We start from the raw sequence: 23,000 nt of genomic DNA, 5'->3' as shown, positions 1-23,000 counted from the left end.
GGGGTGGAGGTGTGGGCTTGAGTTGGGTCCTCTTTCCAAGGGCTGATGCAGACTTGATGGGCCAAATGGCCTCCTTCTGCACAGGTGATTCTATGATTCTAATGACTGTCTGAGGGAATACGATTCCCCTCATCTGCGTCTTTAATGGTAGACCTCTTATTCTTAAACTGTGTCCCATGGTTCCAATCTCACCCACAAGTAAAAATATTCCCCCTAAGTGGAAACATCCTCCCTAAGTACCTTACCTGTCAAATCCTCTCAGGAACTTGCATGTGTCAATAATATCACCTTTCATTCTTCGAAACTCCAATAAGTCTAGGCCTAACCTGTTCAACTTTTCTCCAAAAGCCCCTCATCCCAGAAAAGAATTGTGTGAATGTTCTTCCTACTGCCTCAACACAATTATATTGTTTTTCTTTTTTCTAATAAAATATTTTTATTCTCCTTTTTCACATTTTCTTCAAAATTTACACCCACCAAAAAACAATAAGCAGTAACTAATACAATGTCAATCCCCTTATCAACAACGATCCCATCCTTCTATCAACCCCCAAACAACAGCCCGCATGTCAACATAAACATTAAATAAAAAACAAAAGAAATCCGGAATCACCCATAGTCACCATTAACATATACAGTTCCCCCCCCCCAATGTTCGATGTTATCCAATTCTTGAAAGTGCATAATGAAATAATGCCCATGAATTGGAGAACCCCTCCATCCTTTCCCTCAGTTCAAACTAAACCTTCTCAAGAGTTAAGAATTCCAGCAGTTCCCCCCCGCCATGCAAGGGCACAGGGTGGAGAGGTTAATCTCAATCCCAACAGTAACCACCTTCGGGTGATCAACGAGGCAAAGCCGACAATATCTGCCTCTGCACTGGGCCGATACCCCGAATATGGCCTCCCGAAGGCCCAGGCCAAGTTTCACGAGCACCACCTTCGAGATTACCCTAAAAACCTCCAGCTTTGGACGTGATCAAAACATATGATGGTGGTTTGAGCCCCCCCCCCCGCAACGTTCACTCACATCTTCTACCCTCTCAAAGAGCCGGCTCACCTCACCTTGTGAGGTATGCTCTATATACCACCTTCAGCTGTATCAGCCCCAACCTCGTGCACAAGGTGTTCACTCTCCGGTGCACCTCACACCAGAACCCCTCCTCCATACCCTCTCCCAACTCTTCCTCCCACTTTGCTTTGATCCCTTCAAGCGGTGCCTTTTTCTCTTCCAAAATTGCCCCGTAAACCGCCGACACTACCCCTTTCTCCAGTCCCCCTGTCATCAGCACCTCCTCCAGCAATGTGGAGGCCGACTCCACCAGGCTCCAATTCCGCAGCCCTCCTCCCACCTCCCAAAGGCATACCGTCCCCTCCCACCCAGTCCCAGAAGAAAAAGAAAAACAATCTAACCATACTATTCAATAAAATAACATATAACCGTCACAACAAAGAATGCCAATCAAACCAAACAAAAACTTAAACTTTATGACAATGTGAACTCAAGGAAGTTACAATGCAGGTCAATGAGCAGAAAGATATAACATTTATACATTTTCCAGCTCCCCAATCACAGCCCCAAGCCTTCTGCCTTCATGAATGCCTCAGCCACCTCTACCGTCACAAAATAAAAATCTTTGGTGTTGTACATCACTCTCAGCTTCACCAGGTACACCATACCAGATCGCACCCCACTGTTGTACAGTGTCGCCTTTAATCGGGCGAACGCCGCTTGTCTCTTCGCCAACTCCTCCGTCAAGTCCTGGTATATCCGAACTCCAGCAACAGTCCACTGCACCTCCCGCTTCTGCTTCACCCAGCTTAACACCCTCTCCTTCATGTGGTATCTATGGAAGCAGATAATTACTGCTCTTGGTGGCTCATTTACTTTTAGCTTCGGCCTTAACGACCGATGAGCTCGGTCCAGTTCCTACATGGAGGGCTCCTCAGCCTCCCCCATCAACTCCGCCAGCATCTTAGTGAAGTACTCCGTTGGCCTCAGGCCCTCTTCCCCTTCGGGCAAGCCCATAATCCTCAAATTGTGCCGCCTCGAGCAGTTCCCCAAATCTTCGATCTTCGCTCGAAACCCTCTGTTGGCCTCCACCACCCTCCGCAGCTCACCCCCCATCATGGTGAGCTGGTCGCTATGCTGTGACACGGCCTCCTCCACTTCCTTCATCTTCTCGCCCTTCTCTCTCCCCTCGGCCGATGTCTTTGCCACAGCTACCCTCACCGGGGCAATTGCCTCCTCCATTAACGATTTCAGTGCGATCGCCATCTCCTTCCTCAACGCCTCCATGTGCCTCGCAAATTGCCTCTTCAGCTCCACTGCCATCACCTCCGTCGTCATTTCCACCGTAAGGAGTGCGCCCCTACCTTGCGGTCCAGCCTCTGCCATCTTACCAGCCCTTTTGCTGGCCCTCTCACTCGACGGCAAACCTTTGTTTCCTCCCCTCTTCTCAACTGCTCCTCACAGTCCTTTAACGACTTATTGTTTCTCTTTCTTCAATCCTCAAAAAATTTCCTCCGGGACTTCAAACCTCTTAAAAATACATCTCAAGCGGGAGCCACCCAACGTGCGACTTCCCCTCCTACATGCTGCCACCGGAAGTCAATTATATTGCTTTTCAAGTAAGGAGACTAAAACTGCACACAGTATTCCAGATGTGGTCTAACCAAGACCCTCTACAGCTGCAGTAAGATTTCCCTACTTTTATAGTCTATTGTAGTCTACTTTTATAGTCTACTTTTATAGTCCCTTGCAATAAATGGCAACATTCCATCTGTCTTCCTAATCACTCACTGTGCCTACATGTATCAGGACACCCAGATCCCGCTGTACCGCCGAGTTCTAAAATTTCTCTTCATTTAGATAGTGTACTGGTTTTCTATCCTTCCTGCCAAAGTCAACAAGTTAATATTTTCCCCATTATACTCCATCTGCCAAATTTCTGCCCACTCACTGAACCTTTCTTTATACCATTGCAGATTCTGTCTCCACTAGACAACTTACCTTCCTACCTATCTTGATGTCATCAGTAAATTTAGCTACAATACATTCAGTCCCTTCATCCAAATCGTTGATGTATATTGTAAATAGTTGAGATCCCAGCACTGATCTTCATGCCACTACGCTTGTTACAGCTTGCCAACCCAGCAATTCCCAATCTATGCCTATTCTCTGCTTTCTGTTTGCTAACCAATCCTTTATCCATGCTAATACAGTACCTCATACACCATACAGTAATTTTTTTAAATTAAAAAAAAATAAAAAAATTTAATTCTCCTTTTTCACATTTTCTCCCACCTTTACACCCATCAACAATAAACAATAATCAGCAAGATATGTCAATCCCCATAATAACAATGATCCCATCCGCCCACCAACCCCCAAACCTCAGCCCACATGTTTACATGAACAAATGACAAAAAGGAATCGGGGATTACCCATAGTCACCCTTAATCTACACCAAAGTTGAGGTGAGAATGACTGCCTTGAAACTAAGGGAGTATTTGACCAAGTGTAGCATCAAGGAGCCCTAGCAAAACTGGAGTTAATGGGAAACAGGGAAAAGTTCTCCATAGGTTGGAGTCATCCCTCGCACAAAGGAAGATGGTTGGTTGTGGTTGCAGGAGGTCAGTCATCTCAGCCTCAGGACATCACTTCAGAAACTCCTCAGGGAAGTGTCCTAGGCCCAATAATTTTTTACTGCTTCATCAATGATCTTCCCTCCATCATAGGATTAAAAGTGGTGTTGCTTGCTGCTAATTGCACAATGTTCAGCACAATTCACAACTCCTCAGCTACGAAGCATTAATATGCCTGGATGAGTGCAGCTCCCAAAACATTCAAAATGTTTGACACCATTCAGCACAAAGCAGCCCGCTTGATTGATAGCCGTTCAACAAACATTCACTCCCTCCACCACCAACAAACATTGTCAGCCGTGTGTACCATCTACAAGATGCACTGCAATAACTCAACAAGGATCCTTAGACAGCATCTTCCAAACCCACGATCACTACCATCCAGAAGAACAAGAGCAGCAGATACCTGGGAACCCCACCACCTGGAGCTTCCCCTTGTCGTCCCTCACCACCCTGACTTGGGAATATATCGCCGCTCCTTCACTGTCGCTGGGGCGCACCCTGGAACTCCCTCCCTAACAGCTACCTAACACACCTCAAGGACTGTAGCGGTTCAAGAAGGCAACTCACCACCACCTTCTGAAGGGCAACTATGGAAGGGCAATAAATGCTGGCCTGGCCAGAGATGTCCACATCCGTAAATGAATTTTAAAAAACATATGCAGGAAGATCTGGAGAGCACTCTGGCTTGGGTTGATAAGTGGCAAGTAACATTTATGGTACACAAGTGCCAGCCAATGAGAGCCAGTAAGACAATATCCACCCATCTCCCCTTGCCATTCATTGGCATTACCATCAGTGAATCCCCATCATCAACATCCTGGGTGTCCTGCGGCTAGTAACTCATATCCTGACTCCCCAAGGCCTTTCCACCATGGCGTGGCCTTTCCACCATCACCATCGCAGGACACACAGGATGTAGTGTGTACCATCTACAAGGTGAGCTGCAGCAACTCATCAATACTCCTTCAACAGCACCTTCGAAACCCATGACCTTTACCACCTTGAAGGACAAGGGCAACAGATGCATAGGAATACCACCACCTTCAAATTCTCCACAAAGTCACACATCATCCTGACTTGGAACTATATAACCTTTCCTTCACTATCACTGGGTCAAAATTCTAGAACTTCTTTCCTGACAGCACTGTGGATGTATCTACATCACATGATTACAACAGCTCAAGAAGAGGCTGATCATCACCTTCTCAAGGTCAATTAGGGATAGGCAACAAATGTCGGCCACACCCTGTGACATCCAAATCCTGTGAAAGAAAGAAAATAATTTAAAATTGGTTTTGGTCAGTAGAAGGAAAATGTTGGGTGTGATTCAACGATCGTGTTACACCTGGCACAGATCTGGGTGCATCTGGGAGAGCCCCAAATCAGGTTCCGCACAGGGTATCAGGCCGATCGCAAGTCACCCGACTCGCTCCAGCCATGCAATCTGGATCTCGCTCAATGAGGGTGAGATCCAGATCTGCTTATTTAAATTAAATATTTGGCTCACTTAAATACTGGGACATTTGATTCACCCAGTGCTTGGGAAGTCAATGGACACGCTTGCAAGATCTCACCTGGCCGTCATTTAGTACTGGGCTGCACACACTTGGACCAGGTGTAATGACACCTCGGGGGGCTGATGTTCAAAATGCTGTCCCAATCTATGAGCAGTCGTTCCTGCTAGCGAGATCAGTTTACCAGCAGGAAATCTCTCTGAGTGTGACATTGAATAGCGGAGTGATTCTCGGCGCTGCAGCCACCAAGAAATACCCTACCAAACGCACCCAAAAGTGGGCTTAAACCTTTGTTGAATCACACCCATTAACAGTGAATTAGCAGTCCCATTTACCACTCACTCAATCTTTTTTATTAACTTCGATGGGAAAGAAAATTGGGCACCATATAAACATGCTGCCTGTTTGTTATAAATGCATTTTTTCATTCCATTGACTTTCCAACTGGAGTGACCAGAGAGTGACCAATTTTAGGTCACTGTTTTCTCTTTACTAGTCTAGGTGCTGAGGCTATCTTATCGTGTTCCATTAGCCATCCTTGTCTGAGAAACACTGACTCAACAAAATTAATTCGCACTGAGGAGAGCCAGTGACGTAGTGGTATTGTCACTGGATTAGTAATCCAGAGACCCAGGGTAATGCTCTGGAATCCCAGGTTCAAATCCCACCATGACAGATGGTGAAATTTGAATTTAATTTAAAAAAAAGTCTGGAATTAAGTCCAATGATGACCATGAAAATATTGGCGGTTGTCGTAAAAACTTGTTGTACGTTTAAAGCCTCTGATACGTTCGACCAGTTTACTTACTCAAAAGCTTCACTCAGGTGCCCTTATTTGCGAGATGAACAAAGGACAAAACAGGTTCACAGTTTAACGCAATTTTATTCACAATTCTATTACCCAAGAAAATATGACTCAGGCTCACAGCTGAGCTTTGGGTTTTACCTGCAATTGGTGAAGGAGGCTGACAGGCTTTGACCACTCTATGTGAATGTCTTCTCTGGGTTCGAAACCCAGGGTCTTGTCTTCTTGCTATGATTGTTCCTGGGGAACAATCCCCAACATCTGTTCGATGCTGCTTTCCTTATACTGGGAAGCTTAGATTGAGTCATATGTATACGCCCACCACTGGTCATTGTCTGAGCCAGACCCCAACTTGTTAATGAGAAAGACAGGATATTCCTGTTTATCCATGGTGGTTCAATCAAGACCCATTGTCCTCTGAAACTCCCCTTGTCTGACCAGCCATCAGCTCATTAAGGAGTCTGATGGCTTCTTTTGCCTGATCTTCATCCTGCTGCAAAGTTGATCACCTATGTTACATAGTTTGTTACATATTCATACGGAGTGGGTAATTACAAAGTCCATATCGCAATAATAGGTTTATGCTTTGATTTGGGTGCTTTTGCAGATGGCCAGTATCGATTCCAGCCAGGAATCTGAGACAGTTTCTGTTCCTGGCCGATGTGTATCTTCACAACCTCTTTTCAGTACCACAAACCCATCTGGTTCACTAATGTCCTTCTTATCCATTCTGGCCTACGTGTAACTCCAGACCCCACACAGCGATGTGGCTGATTCTTAACTACCCCTCACTGAAATGGCCTAACAAGGCATTCACTCAGTCCAAGGGCAATTAAGAATGGCAAAAAAGGCAAAAAATGCTGGCCCAGCCAGCAAGGCCCGGATCACAAGAACAAATTTTAAAAAAAAATCATGAGATTTCTGGAGTGATGTAAGCATGCTCGTGGAATCAATGAAATTTTATTAATTAGCCAGACACCTGCTCAGTTCTGATATAACACGGTCTCCACAGATTTCGACTAGTCCCGTTCCTGACTGAGCTCAGAGCAGTGATGGACTGGGTCTGGACAGACACAACTCTTAGTCTCTCAAGTTGGATATGTATAGAGGACATTTATGCCCATATTTTTATTCTGAAGTGTTGGCGGGAATCTGAGAAGGTAAGAAAGATACATGGAATACACAGTTAAATAACGTCTGCAATGACATTTTTAAACTAGGAAAACATTTATTAATTTGATAGTTTAATTTTCTGAAACATTCACTAAATGATCTTGATTATTTTTCTCAGTGTTTTCCATTTATTTTGTGTTGGAACTGTTGCACATTTTTCATATTTCACATTTGCAAAACATTCATTGACACAATTGACATAATGGGCTGGATTCTATGTCCCACCACGCCAGATTCCTGGTTCAGCACGCTGGTGGGATGCTTTATTTCGCTGGCTGGTCAATGGGGTTTCCCATTGTGGGGCAACCTCACACCGTCGGGAAACCCCAGAGTTGCCGGCAAAACGGAGCATCCCGCCGGCGGAGAATCCAGCCCAATGTATATGCTAGCATCATCGTGTATATGCTTCAAGAGTTTTGTGGTCATGGGCTGGCGGATAGCAGGTGAGAGGGGATTAACCATTTTGCAATTCAATAGCACGAAAGTTACTTAAAACCTGTCCTGCAGATCTATTTTAAATTAATTAATTTCAATACTTTTTTTAATGCTTTTCAGGTAAGGGGTATTAGTGTTGAGAAATGGCACTTCCTATTTTGGGCACCCAATGTCAGCGTGAACTGTACCAAGAGCAAGTATAGTACAGTTAGATGCAATGTAAAGTTCTCTCTACACAGCCCAACAACAATTCTCAGCCCACCCTTAAAAGAGCACATCCTACTGGAGCACTTTTTTTCCTCTGTTTCCAACACCATCCATGCATGGACGACTCTGAATGAGATTGACAGCCAATGACTATTAAATTGTAACGAGTTTTTCTAAGCTCCTGCCCATTAGGGTGCCACGTCAGAACAGTGGCTAGCACTGTTGCTTCACAGTTCCAGCATCCCAGGTTCGATTCCCGGCTTGGGTCACTGTCTGTGTTAAGTTTGCAAGTTTTCTCTCCATGTCTGCGTGGGTTTCCTCCGGGTGCCTCCCACAGTCCAAAGCTGTGCGGGTTGGGTGGGTTGGTCACGCCAAATTGCCCTGTAGTGTCCAAACATTAGGTGGGGTTGCTGGGTTACGGGATAGGGTGGAAGTGTGGGCTTAGATAGGGTGCTCTTTCAGGGGCCGGTGTAGACTCGATAGGCCGAATGGTCTGTAAACAATGTGCGTGATTGATGCCTTCAGCTTTGACATTATGAAATGAAATGAAAATCGCTTATTGTCGCAAGTAGGCTTCAAATGAAGTTACTGTGAAAAGCCCCTAGTCGCCACATTCCAGCGCCTGTTCATAGTTGAACTATGCTGCTGGCCTGCCTTGGTCTGCTTTAAAAGCCAGCGATTTAGCCCTGTGCTAAACCAGCCCCTATTATTAACATTATTAATATCATCTGGCCTGCATTTGCATGGTGTGTTTATGGCAGCTGCATGAACCATTCAGTTTAAGGCCCCAAACAAAATGGGTCCACAGTTTCTTATTTAATAATCTGCTTTTTACCTTTTGTTTGCGTTTCATTACAGAGGTATCCTCAACCACGTGGACAGAAGAAAAAGAAAGTTGTAAAATATGGCATGGGTGGTCTTATCGTCTTCTTGTTAATATGTATTGTGTGGTTCCCACTCCTCTTCATGTCCTTAATCAAATCTGTTGCTGGCGTGACAAATAAACCTTTGGATGTTTCTGTTACAATAACCATTGGAGGTTATCAGGTAAAACAAAGACTGTATCCTTTTTAGCACAAATTGTACACCAAAATAAACATTAAAACACCAAGGCCAGAATTTTACTCTTTCCCCCAGCGGGTTTTTGGGGGGAGGGGGGGGGGGCGCATGACATTGCATGGATGGGATTTCCTCTGTCACAACTGGAAGCAATTTTATGGTGGGAGGAACAGAACTTCAAGTGATGAGCCCGCCCTTGCTCCGATTAAGTCATTAAGTGACCACTTAATTGCCCTTAAGGGATTTTTCCCAGAGCCTCAAGCTTTAGACCGGTGGGTAAATGACAGATCGGAGGGAAACAGAAAAGTAACCAAACATACATCTCGAGCAGGAAGATGGGGGAGCGGGGAGGGCCTGCATCCGAAACATCCTTCAGATTCGGGAAACCCTCCCCTCAAGGCCTGGAGTCTCCCTCTGGCTTAACCTCCGGGGTCTCAAACACCCACCTCACGACCCTCCCCTCCCCAGGACCTTCACTCTGGCTTCCTGTACTTAGTTCCAAGTATGTTATTGCAGTAGCTTTCTGGCCACTGCAATGTTGTGCCTGGGGGGGCTGGAGCACTGCAGGCCAATCTGATTAGCCAGCAGTTTACCAAGTCCAGGCTTCCGCCCAAGTGAGAACAGAAGTTCAGCCTTCTACCAATCAATATTCTCGGATGTGAAATGGGCAATGGGCGTATGGGAATAGACAGGTCTGTGGTCCCTGCTGGCTCTCTGAGATGGTGGGGGCCAAGAACTCCCGCAACCTAAAAATTCAAACCCAAGTTTGTTCAATAAGTAAACTGTGAAATGCTAGCTTTCTTCACCATACAAAGAAATCCATACTTATAACAAATTTCAGTTGGATCCATTTTAATTAATCTCAGACATGCGAGGAAAAGCAATTCATTTATTTTAGCCAAGCAGCAATAGAGGACAATAAAGTGCAAATAAATCCGACTTTAAGATTGAGGGGGAGCAAAATTAAGTCCAATTCAAAATTCCTTTTTCACAAAACTGATTTTAACTTGCAGCTTTCCCTTGAGTTAGTTAAAGAAAGTTAAAAGGAGTGTATTATTTACTAAAATAAACATACTTTGAACATATTGATGTAGAAGAACCGTTCCAATAGCGAGGCAGCTCAGATGCGCACTTAACTGAGTAGGCAAGACTGCCTTCTGGAAACAGAATACAATCCCCCATTGAATGGAGCAAAAAAAAAAAAAGACGTCTTGGGTAGATATTTGGAGGCTAAAATAAGAGAGACGGGAAAAGGCTCATGCAAGGAATGAGAACCAGTGTGGCCCAGTAGGTCTGAGTGGTCTGCATGTGTCCTGTAGACTCCACGCAAACAGTTTTTTCAATTAAAGACAAAAATCGTTGCCCATTGTATTACTCTCCTGTCAGTCTCTCTTGGGGTGAATTTTAATAAAAGGTGCCATATTCAAATCTGTGTTTCTTTTTCTCAAGCCGATCTTTACAATGAGTGCCCAGCAGAAGCAGCTGCAAGATTTTAATCCAAGACAGCGCAAGAGACTTTTAGACAACTATATCGATATTCCTGTAAGTCCTTTCTGCATCATTATCGTCCTTTTGTAGAATTCTGGAATTTACAGTGCAGAAGGAGACCATTCAGCCCTTCAAGTCTGCACCAGCCCTTGGAAAGAGCACCCCACCCAAGCCCATGCCTCCACCCTATCCCCATAACCCAGTAACCCCATCTAACCTTTTGGACACCAAGGGGCAATTTAGCATATCCACCTAACCTGCACATCTTTGGACCTGTGGGAGAAAACCGGAATACCCGGAGGAAACCCACGCAGCCACAGGGAGAAAGTGCAAACAAAGATAGTTTGAAGGGATTTATATTTTATTGATAAACATTAAAATTAAGGTATAGTTTTAAGTAGGTTTAATTTGACGTTTCTGTGCCTGGAAGGGTAAAACTATAATTAGATTAAAGGTGGACAAAGTTGTTTAAATGTGTGGGGATGGTTAAGTTCCAACTGTGTCCCTATTGTGCTTATAGAGGGCTACAGTGTGAAACTAAATAAATAGACCAGCAGAGGATGTAGTGTTGCTTAGCAACTGGGGCATTGTAAGGTAGAGAAGCTTTTAAGTTTTAGCTTTATCTGAATTTGTGGGCAGTTGGAGACCAGGGGCGTCATTCTCCGACCCCCCGCCGGGTCGGAGAATGGCCGTTGGCCGCCGTGAATCCCGCCCCCGCCCCCGCCGAAGTCTCCGCTCCCGGAGATTGGGCGGGGGCGGGAATCCGGCCGCGCCGGTTGGCGGGACCCCCCGCTGGATTCTCCGGCCCGGATGGGCCGAAGTCCCGCCCAGGAATTGCCTGTCCCGCCGGCGTAAATCAAACCTGGTATTTACCGGCGGGACCGGGCGGGCTCCGGGGTCCTGGGGGGGGGGGCGCGGGGCGATCTGACCCCGGGGGGTGCCCCCACAGTGGCCTGGCCCACGATCGGGGCCCACCGATCCGCGAGCGGGCCTGTGCCGTGGGGGCACTCTTTCCCTTCCGCCTCCGCCGCGGCCTCCACCATGGCGGAGGCGGAAGAGACTCTCCCCACTGCGCATGCGCCGGGAAACTGACAGCGGCCGCTGACGCTCCCGTGCATGCACCGCATTTCCGCGCCAGCTGGCGGGGAAACAAACGCCATTTCCGCCAGCTGGCGGGGCGGAAATCCCTCCGGCGTCGGCCTAGCCCCTCAATGTTGGGGCTAGGCCGCCAAAGATGCGGAGCATTCTGCACCTTTGGGCCGGCGCGATGCCCGTCTGATTGGCGCCGGCTTTGGCGCCAGTCGGTGGACATCCCGCCGTTGGGGGAGAATTTCGCCCAGGATCTCGGGGAGTGAACATCTCTCAACTCTGCCAGAAGAAAGACTGTCCAGGACGGGAGCTGCAAAGAGGCAGGCTTACTAAAGTATAGGTTGCAGTGAAGATAACCAGGGAGTTGGTGCAGAAAGAATGTTTAAGACACCCTGAAGTTAAGAGAACAGAGACTAAGGTATTGCTCAAAAGAATTCAAGAAAGACTAAACAATGTGTTAAAGAGACGATTGCAGTTACTAGATTTAAAGTGGATAGCACTTCAAAGGTAGATTAAATGTATTATGTTATTTTAATAGTCTGGGAATTGAGTTAAAGCAATTGTGAGCAGTTTACACAGCAGTCAAGAGAAAGAAATTCTAAAGGGGTTGCTGTAAAATCCTGGAATGGAATTTTTGTTAAAAGTGGAACAGAAGCTTTGTTTAAAAATGCCATTTGGAAAATCTGGTCTAGGTTTTGGAAGGCAAACTGTTAATGGAAAGCATTATTGTGAATGAACATTTTAAAGTGTGCTAGTTTTGGAGTGAAGTTTGGAAACTCTCACGTGATAATCATCTGGGAGGATTGTGAGGAGAAATCGACAGAACTAACTTGGGTTCAGAGTGGAGAGTGTAATTGACCACAGTCATTTTGTGTGCTTAAGACCACTGTCGAAGCATCACAGCTGCCACCCCCAGCTTCCACTAGCGCAGAGACACACACATTGGTGGGCAACATTAGTGGAGAGGCTTCTGGGGCATAAAAGGTGAGCACCACACAGTTGCTGATGCACATCAAATGGAGGCAAGAACATCCAAGGGAATCAGAAGTTGAAGGTCAGCTGGATCCCAGGACACATCTGGATCCTAGCCAGATGCCGAGCCTCTGGACAAGGTTCTCCCAGGGTTGATGCCGATGATAAGGTCAGACCCCAGAAGGGGTCCCCCAGGAGGCCCCCCCTCTCCCCTGCCTCGAGCACTAGGGCAGCAGCTCCAGAGCTCTTGTGCTTCATGCCGGAAAATAGAAATGGCTGTTCACCTCCTCACTTCCCCTCAGAAGCAATCGCACCAGCTTGGAGTACTAAACAATCCCCGTGTGACTTCCCGCTGGCAAGCTGGGTAATTACTGGGAGGCCGCAGCATTCTACTTCAACCTCCCTAATTAGATTGAAATTAATGCAAATTCAGTTGAATGAACTTCCCACCATTTTTGGACGAGATTTAGAACTTGCCTTCGGGACCAGGCTGGGTGAATGACAAAATCGATCCCCCCCCAGCTCGAATCTCGATGTTGGGCTTTTCCTGCAGCCGGATCCATGCTGAGCGCAACACGGTGGTTGAATCGCTCCCATCAATTGGGCTTCAGCTGGAGTATCGTGCCTAGTTCTGGGTGCCACTATTGCGAAAGGATGTGAAGGCATTGGAGAGCGCACAGAAAATATTTCTGAGAATAGTTGCAGACATAAGGACATTATTAAAATAGATTGGAGAAGTTGGGACTGTTTTCTTTGGAGAAGAGGAAATTGGCAGAAATATTCAAAATTATGAGGGGGCTGCACAGAGCAACGGGGGAGAAACTTCTCACTCATGAAAGAATCAAGAATGAGAGGGCACAGATTTAAGGTAATTGACAAAAGAAACAAAAGGGACATGCGGCGAAACCTTTTCATGCTGCGAGTGGTTAAGGTCCGGAATGAATCATAGAATCCCCACTGTGAAGAAAGAGGCCATTCGGCTCATCGAACCTGCATCAACCCTTTGAAAGGCCACCCTACCTCGGCCCAATCCCCCTGTAACCTCACCGGAAGGGGCAATTTAGCATGGCCGATTCACCTAACCTGCACATCTTTGAACTGTGGGAGAAAACCAGAGCACAAGGAGGAAACCCACGTAGACACTGGAGAAAGTGAACAGTCACGAGAGGCTGGAATTGAACAAGCGTCCCTGGAGCTGTGAGGCAGCAGTGCTAACCAACCACTGTGCTGCCTACTTAAATAATTACTTTAAAGGCAACAGTGTAAATTGATCTTCGGTCTGACCCTGGCGATCGGTAGGGGTGTGGCCAATCAATACCGGCAGCAGCACTGCCAAGAGGGATGCCATTGGAACCGTGGGCCCCGCCTTGGGCCCTCATAAAATGCTCATAACAGAGGGTCCCATGTGGCAGAATGCACTGGAAGGCTGGCAGGTTTAATCAGAAGATCTCCCTACACAGTGGTGGGCAAAATGATCTGGAAAGGACCCTGCGGACCCCAACACTCGGACCCTGCCATCTCCTCATCCGCAACACGACTCCAGAGACGTCATACACTTACCGGCCTTCACCCCATCCACACCGGAGCGTGGTCTGGACATCCACCGACCTGTGAAGACAAACCGCAGCCCGACAACGACCTGGAACATTGGCTATGAGTTGAGTAGAGTTGACCAGAGAGAACTGGTGAATTTGATTTATTTAGACTTTCAGGCTTTCAACAAGGTCTCACATAGCAGATTAATATGTAAAGTTAAAACGCAAGGGATTACTGGTAGTGGGTTGAGATGGATAAAAAGTTGGTCAGCAGACAGGAAGCAAAATGTTGGAATAAATGGGTCTTTTTCTGATTGGCAGGCAGTGACTAGTGGGGTACCGCAGGGATCGGTGCTCAGACGGCAACTGTTCACATTATATATTAATGATTTGGACGAGGTAACTAAATTTATTATCTCCAAATTTGTAGACGATACAAAATTAGATGCGAGGGTGAGCTGTGAGGACGATGCAGAGATGCTTCAGCAGGATTTGAACAGGCTGAGTGAGTGGGCACATGCACGGCAGATGCAGTATAATGTGGATAAATGTGTAAATGTAAGGTTATCCGTTTCGGTAGCAAAAATTGGAAGGCAGTGTGGTGATATGCCTATGGGCTGCATCATAGTTGGATGGTGTGCGACCTCCAACCAGCAGGTGGCAGTACAGACACACCATGCGGTCTCTGGACAAAGTTTGTGTGACCTGTGACTCTGATATAAAGGGAGACACATCCGACCATCTTGGGAAGAAGATTGAGAGGCTAATAAGATGTACATGTGAATGGTTAGTACTAGGTGCAAGTTCCATAGGAGTAATTAGCAGACTCCATGATAACGTGTCTGTATCAGATTGCTATCTTATCACACGAGACTCAATAAAAGATTCTGGTTTGGACAAGTCAAAGTGTTTGGTGGGATCCTTTGTAAAGTACAAAGGACCAAACGCAACAGGCAGATTATTATTTGAATGGGTGTAAATTGAGAGAGGAGGATACTCAGCGAGACCAAGGTGTCCTCGTGCATCAGTCGCTGAAAGTAAGCACACAGGTACAGCAGGCAGTAAAGGCAGCAAATGGTATGTTGGCCTTCGTAGCGAGAGGATTTGAATTTTGGAATAGGGATGTTTTACTATAATTGTGAGACCACACCAGGAATATTGTGTGCAGTTTTGGTGTCCTCATCTGAGGAAGGATGTTCTTGCTATGAAGAGTGTGCAGCAAAGGTTTACCAGCCTGATTCCTGGGATGATGGGACTGTCATATGAGAAGAGACTAAATTAGAGTTCAGAAGAGTCAGCGGGATCTAATCGAAACTTCCAAAATTCTAACAGGATTAGACAGGGTAGATTCAGAATGAATGTTCCCGATGGTGGGGGAGTCCAGAACTCGGGGTCATAGTTTGAGGATAAGGGGTAGACCATTTAGGACTGAGGTAAGGAGAAACTTCTTCACCCAAAGAGTGGTGAATCTATGGAATTCACTACTGTTATGGGCCTGGTTTTAGAGAACCCCAAAGTGTATCATGGAGTTCACCTGACCCGCAACTTTTAATAGATTGTGGTATGGGGAGCACACGGCCCACTCTACAGGTGTGGTACAGCAGAAATGGAAAAGTATTTTTTAAAGCAAAACAATGTTTATTCTATGAACTCAAGTTAACCTTTTTAAAACATAGTGAACATCTTAGCAACCATCAATTCAAATATAACCCCCAAAAAATACAACACTAAGTAATCCTTAATAACTTCCCAAACAACATCCAGAAGACAGAAGAAACACCTTTTAACAGAAGCACATTAGGTTTACATTCACTACTGAGAACATTTATAATTCTGAATTCACCAAATGATCAAGAGATGGTCTTTTCATGGCAGAGAGATCAACAGTACACCTGCTCTGCCTGGCTTCAGCTCGAACACTGAAAACGAAACTAAAACACACCCTGCAGCAAACAGCCTAAAACGAAAGTAAAAAGCCGACAGGGACAGCCCAGCTCCACCTACACTCTGACATCACTGATAAACACTCATTTCTTCAAGGTACATTTCTTAAACACCCTTTTCTTAAAGGTACACTCATATGACACTACCACAAAAGGTGGTTGAGGACAAAATGTTGTTTAATTTCAAGAAGGGATTAGATATAGTTCTTGGGGCTGAAGGGATCAAGGGATATGGGGAGGAAGGCGGGATCAGGGTTCTTGAACTTGATGGTCAACCATGATTTATAATGAATGGCGGAGCAAGTTCGAAGGGCCAAATGGCTCCTCCTGCTTTTATTTTCTATGTTTTTATGTAACTAAAAGTGTACACATGATAATGGGCTGAAGTTGAGTTTGAGTAAAGCAATTGAATTCATAAAAGTCCCAAATCTGTTTTTGACCATTTAGACTTAAACTGAACCCACATATGAAAATCTAGGCTGCTGATTTGTGCCGCAGGAGCCATCCTTTGTTAAATTGATAAAGAGGATAGTCTTCACATGTGCACCTCAAATTTGAATCGCAACTCTGACAAAATGGAGGGAATTGTCAATGAAGGGCTTTATCTGCTTTGCCGTCGCCTATGGCGAGTGCATTTGTTGGAAATCTTGCTTTGTCTTTCTTTTTCTAACCCACTGAAATTAGCTGTATCCTGATGGACGCCCGACCTATGATTAGTAAAATCAGCGCAGATTAGACATTATATATGGGGCGCAATTTAATGGTGAAGCTCCTAAGTGTGTAATGACGGGAAGTGTCACGAGGTTCCCGGTGCTCGGCCAGGTGAGGCCATTACTGCTTTAAAACATTTATTGGACCCTTTAACAAGGCCCCACAGGCTTCACCCCGCAAATGACTGATTCGCCGGGTCCGCACTCACCAGACCCCGCTACCAAGCGAGAGCAGCGCTTAAACTGATCCTACACAGCCAGCGTCATACATCTGGCAGCCATTCTACCGAGGAGACCGGCCCCATGATTTGGGGATGTCGACCTGGCCAGACTGTCAGACGCAGTCGAAATCCGACAGGATGCCCTGTTCTCCTGAGTGTTAGCGACAGGGCAGCCAGGGCGGTCATCAACTCTGGGAGCGTCACCAGGACGACTGGAACCCAGTGCCATAAGAAGATCAATGACCTCCATTGGGCCGCCCAGATGGTTTGACGCCAGCCCCCGCCATCCCTGACAGCCCCCCCCCCCTCCCAACATGAGCATGCACCTGGCACTGCCACCACTTTGCACAGTTCCGTCTCCTGGCCCAGCAAGCACCTCGGAGGGGAGCTCCGAGGAGACAATTGTATTCACGGAACAGCTATCATCTCCATCCTCCACTAGCACAAGAGATGCACACCTCGGTGGCCGACAGTATTGGACAGGCTTCTGGGGCACATTCTGGTGAGCACCACACGGTTACCGATGCACATCAGGTGAAGGCAGGAACGGCCAGGCGAAACAGAAGTCCAAGGTCTGCTGGATCCTAGGACCCAGTTGGGACCCAGTCAGATGTTGAGCCTCTGCTCCAGATTTACCCGGAGCTGGTGCAGATGCTAGGGTGCGGCTGTGAGATTCAGAGGGGGATGTCAGCTACACTGCAGCAGATGCACAGCCATTTGGAGGAGTTCCAGAGCCCTATGGGTGCAGGAGATAGCACCGGAAATGCGAGGCACTGAGGCCAACACTGCTAGGATGACAACCGCAGTGGAGAGCCTGGCGTACAACGTCGGCACCATTAGTGGAAGTGTCCAAGGCATCGCTCAGTCAGTGACGGCTGAGTGCCTCAACAGCATGTCCCAGTGGCTGGGGGATGTGTCCCAGTCCCAGGTGGACCTTGATGAGACCAGTCTCTGGTGGGCATTACCGAGTCCCTCCAGAGCATGTCCCGGTTGCTGGAGTAGGTGTCCCAGTCTCAGGTGCGCATCGTCGAGATGCTGCAGATCATGTCCCAGTCACTAAGGAGTATTGCAGAGGTTGTCAACACCATGCTGCAGACATTGGGGAGCCGCCAGGGCTGGCAGAGCCAGATGATGCAGGGGCAGCCAGGGTTCGAACCAGCTGCTCCTCCTCCCCGAGGTGAGCCACCCCTCTGACGATGATGCGTCTCACAGTCAGCGCCCGTAACAGGATGGCCGCAGTGAGACTACTGAAACATGGGAGTTAATTATCCAAGGGTATCAAACTATTCGGAAGGACAGAGTCGATGGTAAGGGAAGTCATGTAGCTCTGTTATTTAAGGATGGCATCCGCGCAGTTGTGAGGGATGACGTCGGTGCTTTGGAGGATAAGGTTGAATCCATTTGGGTGGAAATCAGGAATATTAAGGAGAAAAAGTCACTGATAGGAGTAGTCAATAGGCCACCGAATAGTAACATTACGGTGAGGCGGGCAATAAACAAAGAAATAACTGATGCATGTAGAAATGGTACAGCAGTTATTATTGGCGATTTTAATCTACATGTCGATTGGTTTAACCAGGTTGGACAAGGCAGTATTGAAGAGGAGTTTATAGAATGTATCCGCAATAGTTTCCTAGAACAGTATGTAATGGAACCCAAGAAGGAACTGCTGTGTTATGCTTCTTCGTGTAGAATAAGCTGCTTCCTTGATGTATGCTTTGACAAAGGAAGGTCCAGACTTTGTAATGAGTTCAATATGTTTATTGAACTATTAACACAGTTCTTAAATGAGTTAGACACTCCTGCTAATCTAACTGTAGTAACTCAGTCTAACTAAACCAGTCTGCTCTAAGCCACGTGCTGGGTGTGATGCTACTGATCAACCCTGATGTACTCTTACAGCATGCCTGCCCTGTCCTTTTATATGGGTTGTGTATTGCCCCCTTGTGGTAATGCCACCTCTGGGTGTCTTGACTGCTCATTGGTTCTGTCCTATTCTAAGTGTTCATTAGTTGCATGTTTGCATATCATGACATCTCCGGTGCTCCCTCTATCGTTTACTTAGTTGTAGTGTATTTACATTAACCCCTTGTGTATATACAGTGATGCATATCACCACATCCCCCCCCCCCCTTTTTTCGTGTTACATTTTCTGTACTTGGTTAAAGAAAATTGAATAAAATGGGTAGATAAGTGATGACATGTACAAGTCACGATGACAGTGATTATGATACAATACCAAATAGTATTTATGAGTCCAAAATTCATGAATTTATATGGTCGAGTGGCTTCCTTGTTTTGTTATTGAAGTGTCGATGTTGATGTTGACATTTCCTTGTGAATGCCGTCAGTGTTCCTGTGCTTAAGGAACCAAGAAGTCATCAGGAGGTGTTCAAATGGTCAAATCACTTCGTTGTCTGATTTGGACTCTTTTTTTTCTCTGCTTGTTGTCATCTGTGTTGTCCGACCTGGACTGTTTCTTGTGTTTGCGATATCGATGCAGTATGTCATCTGCCTTGAAAGCTGGTTTGCTTGTTCGTACTGGAGCAAACTCATCTGCTTTGAAAGCTGGTTTGCTTGTTTGTAGTGGAGCAAACTTGAATCGGTGAGATTCGTTGTCATGCCATGGTATGTCTGTACTCTTGCCAGTGTTAGGAGCTGTGCTGTTATATTGTCCTGCATTTGCAGAGTTGTACCATGTCGTACCAGTCGTTGTTCCATTGTCGTTATTATTGTTGTTGTTGACGTGCTTGTTGTTGATGTCGTTGCCTCTGGTACGCTTCTTGTTGTTGTCTTTGTAGGTTTTGTTGTCGTCTTTGTTGCGCTCAGTGATCACCCAGAGTAGATAATGTGAATCCTTCACAAAGGTACTTGCGTCAGTGTCCTTCATGGCATCTGCTGTTGCATTGAGCGTTTCCTCTTCGATTCCTCAGTGCTCCCCATCTGGAGTCATGTCCGGTTCACTTGAATCATCTTTGGTTTCTTGATGCTCCTCGGCTGGAGTCAAAATGTACAAGATTTCATTTTCTTGTGGAGAGGCTCGAGTGGATGAGGTTTCAATTGACGTGGTCGCACTGGACTCACAAGTAGTTTCACTTGGTTTGTCGAGTGCCTCTGTGCATACAAGCTGAGACCGGCCAGTCTCACTGTGATGTTGCACATCTTGTATGGGAATTGTGATGCCTTCATCACTTGTCTCACATACAGTGGGTAGACCTGCAGTGTCTTCTTGTTGGTTAGATGAGCTGGGTAGACTGTCAGAGTCTTCTTCTGGTGGGTCAAGTAATCTGGGTAGACTGTCATAGTCTTTCTGTTGTTCACGTGAGCGTGGCAGACTTGCATGGTCTGCTGCTGGTTGCTCAGATAATGTGGATAGACCTTCATGGTTTTGTTCATGCATGGACTGTGCTTTGGAGTCTTCAGTTGTTCCCATTGTGGAGTCTGTCACGAGCTCGCTGTGGAGGCTTGTATCGCTCTCTCTGTTGAGTCTGGCATCATTCCCTGTGTGGAGTCGTGCAGTGGTCTCACTGTGGAGTCGAACTGTGCGCTATCTACGGAGTCGTGCAGTGGTCTCGCTGTGGGGTCTTTCATCGCTTTGTGTGTGGAGTCGGGGAGTCTTCGTGGTGCGTGGACCACTGGTGTGGCGTCAGGCCTCTCTCTGTGGGCTTGTACTACTCTCTGTCTCTTGGCGTCAGGCTGCAGCAGAATCCTGTACTCATGGGTCAGGATGTCGTCTATGCTGGGCTGAGGATCCTCAAATCCGAAGAACTCATCCATGTTTGTGTAGGATGCTTCAATGTACAAATCATCTCGTTGCGGTTCGGATTTGTTACGGTGCTCGCCACGTCCAATGATGAAATCATCTTCTGAGTCGTAGTCTTCAAGGACCAAATCATCTCTTTGAGCGGTGCTAACTGCTTGTTGCAGGGGTCTGCGAAGGTTATTTTCATCTACTGGTCGAAGTTCAGGCATTGTACTGTCTTTCGTGGTGAAAGAATTGTGTTTTCTGGCTTTAAAAGTCTTCTTCACTATTTTCGGACATTTACCCTTAAGTGGCCGTGATCCGGGGCCTCTGACGTCATGACGCTCATGACGTAAAGCGTTGGAATGGCCTGCACATGCGCAAATCGCTTTTCCTTTACTGTGAGCTCTTTGCGCAACTGCGCATACGCGGCTTCTCGTGCATGCGCAAACGGACTTTCCTTTACTGTGCGCGTTTTGCAGAACTGCGCATGCGTGGCTTCTCGCACATGTGCAAAACATTAGTTTGCCGGATCGCGTCCTCTCGGGAACTGCACATGTGCGGCTCCTTGCGCAAGATGACTGCCAATCAAAATTGCCGTTTGCTTCTGTTGGATTGGATTGGATTTGTTTATTGTCACATGTACCGAGGTACAGTTAAAAGTATTTTTCTGCGAGCAGATCATTAAGTACATGGGAAGAAAAGAAAATACATAATAGGGCAACACAAGGTATACAATGTAACTACATAAGCATAGGCATCGGATGAAGCATACAGGGTGTAGTGTTAATGAGGTCAGTCCATAAGAGGGTCATTTAGCAGTCTGGTAACAGCGGGGAAGAAGCTGTTTTTGAGTCTGCTCATGCGTGTTCTCAGACTTCTGTATCTCCTGCCCGATGGAAGAAGTTGGAAGAGTGAGTAAGCCGGGTGGGAGGAGTCTTTGATTATGCTGCCCGCTTTCCCCAGGCAGCGGGTGGTGTAGATGGTGTCAGTGGATGGGAGGCAGGTTTGTGTGATGGACTAGGCGGTTTTCACGACTCTCTGAAGATTCTTGCGGTCCTGGGCCGAGCAGTTTCCATACCAGGCTGTGATGCAGCCCGATAGGATGCTTTCTATGGTGCATCTGTAAAAGTTGGTAAGGGTTCATGTGGACATGCCAAATTTCCTTAGTTTCCTGAGGAAGTATAGGCACTGTTGTGCTTTCTTGGTGGTAGCGTTGGCATGGGTGGACCAGGACAGATTTTTGGAGATGTGCGCCGCTAGAACTTTGAAACTGCTAACCATCTCTACCTCGGCACCATTGATGCTGACAGGGGTGTTGCATCCCTACCTCTGCCTCGTGGTGAGTATAGGCGCCAGTTTTACCGATTTCTGTTGTGTTTACCTCGCAGTAGTTTTCAAACTTGTCCAGGACTGTCTGGAAGTCTTTTTTGTCCTGCCCTTTGGAGTATTTGAAGGAGTTGCAGACCTCTGTTGCATGCTCACCCGCAATGGTGAGTAGAAGAGCTATCTTTTTAGCATCGGCCAAGCCATTTAGGTCGGCTGCTTTCAGGTAAAGCTGAAATCGCTGCTTGAATGCACGCCAGTTGGCACTAAGATTGCCGTGGTACCCGAGTTGCTGAGGAATCGGACTCTCGATCATCTTGCCTGGGTGCTGTTGCTGGTTGTCACTGATCTTGCTGAGTTGAACTAAATAGATTGAACAGGCACTACTGGTACCATGTTGTGTTATGCTTCTTCGTGTAGAATAAGCTGCTTCCTTGATGTGTGCTTTGACAAAGGAAAGTCCAGACTTTGTAATGAGTTCAATATGTTTATTGAACTATTAACACAGATCTTAAATGAGTTCTACTCTCCTGCTCATCTAACTGTATTAACTCAGTCTAACTAAGCCCATCTGCTCTCAGCCACGTGCTGGGTGTGATGCTGCTGATCAACCCTGATGTACTCTCTAGATGTCTGTCTGTGGAAAGAGACACAGCATGTGTGCCCTGTCCTTTTATATGGGTTGTGTAATGCCCCCTTGTGGTAATGCCACCTCTGGATGTCTTGACTGCTATTGGTTGTGTCCTGTTCTAAGTGTTCATTAGCATATCATGACATCTCCGGTGCTCCCTCTAGTGTTTACTTAGTTGTAGTGTATTTACATTAAACCCTTGTGCATATACAGTGATGCATATCACCACAGGAACAAGCGATCCTAGATCTGGTCCTGTGAAATGAGATAGGATTGATTAATGATCTCATAGTTAGGGATCCTCTCGGAGGGAGTGATCACAATATGGTGGAATTTAAAATACAGATGGAGGGTGAGAAGGTAAAATCAAACACTAGTGTTTTGTGCTTAAACAAAGGAGATTACAATGGGATGAAAGAAGAGCTGGCTAAGGTAGACTGGGAGCAAAGACTTTATGGTGAAACAGTTGAGGAATAGTGGAGAACCTTCCAAGTGATTTT

At 46.5% G+C, this 23,000-nt stretch overlaps 1 protein-coding gene across 5 annotated transcripts in view; it reads left to right on the top strand.

Moving 5' to 3' along the window:
* Positions 1–23,000, top strand: part of LOC140385819 (piezo-type mechanosensitive ion channel component 2-like) — a 1,561,269-nt gene that overhangs the window by 1,443,464 nt on the left and 94,805 nt on the right. For all 5 annotated transcript variants that reach the window (XM_072468377.1, XM_072468380.1, XM_072468378.1 and 2 more), the window contains 3 exons: positions 6,982–7,129; positions 8,643–8,831; positions 10,293–10,385. In XM_072468377.1, the coding sequence (XP_072324478.1) occupies positions 6,982–7,129; positions 8,643–8,831; positions 10,293–10,385 (430 nt within the window). The remainder of the gene's footprint in view (positions 1–6,981; positions 7,130–8,642; positions 8,832–10,292; positions 10,386–23,000) is intronic.

The sequence above is a fragment of the Scyliorhinus torazame genome, chromosome 11 (assembly GCF_047496885.1).
Source record: "Scyliorhinus torazame isolate Kashiwa2021f chromosome 11, sScyTor2.1, whole genome shotgun sequence".
NCBI lineage: Eukaryota > Metazoa > Chordata > Chondrichthyes > Carcharhiniformes > Scyliorhinidae > Scyliorhinus > Scyliorhinus torazame.
This window is presented reverse-complemented; position numbering and strand designations above follow the sequence as displayed.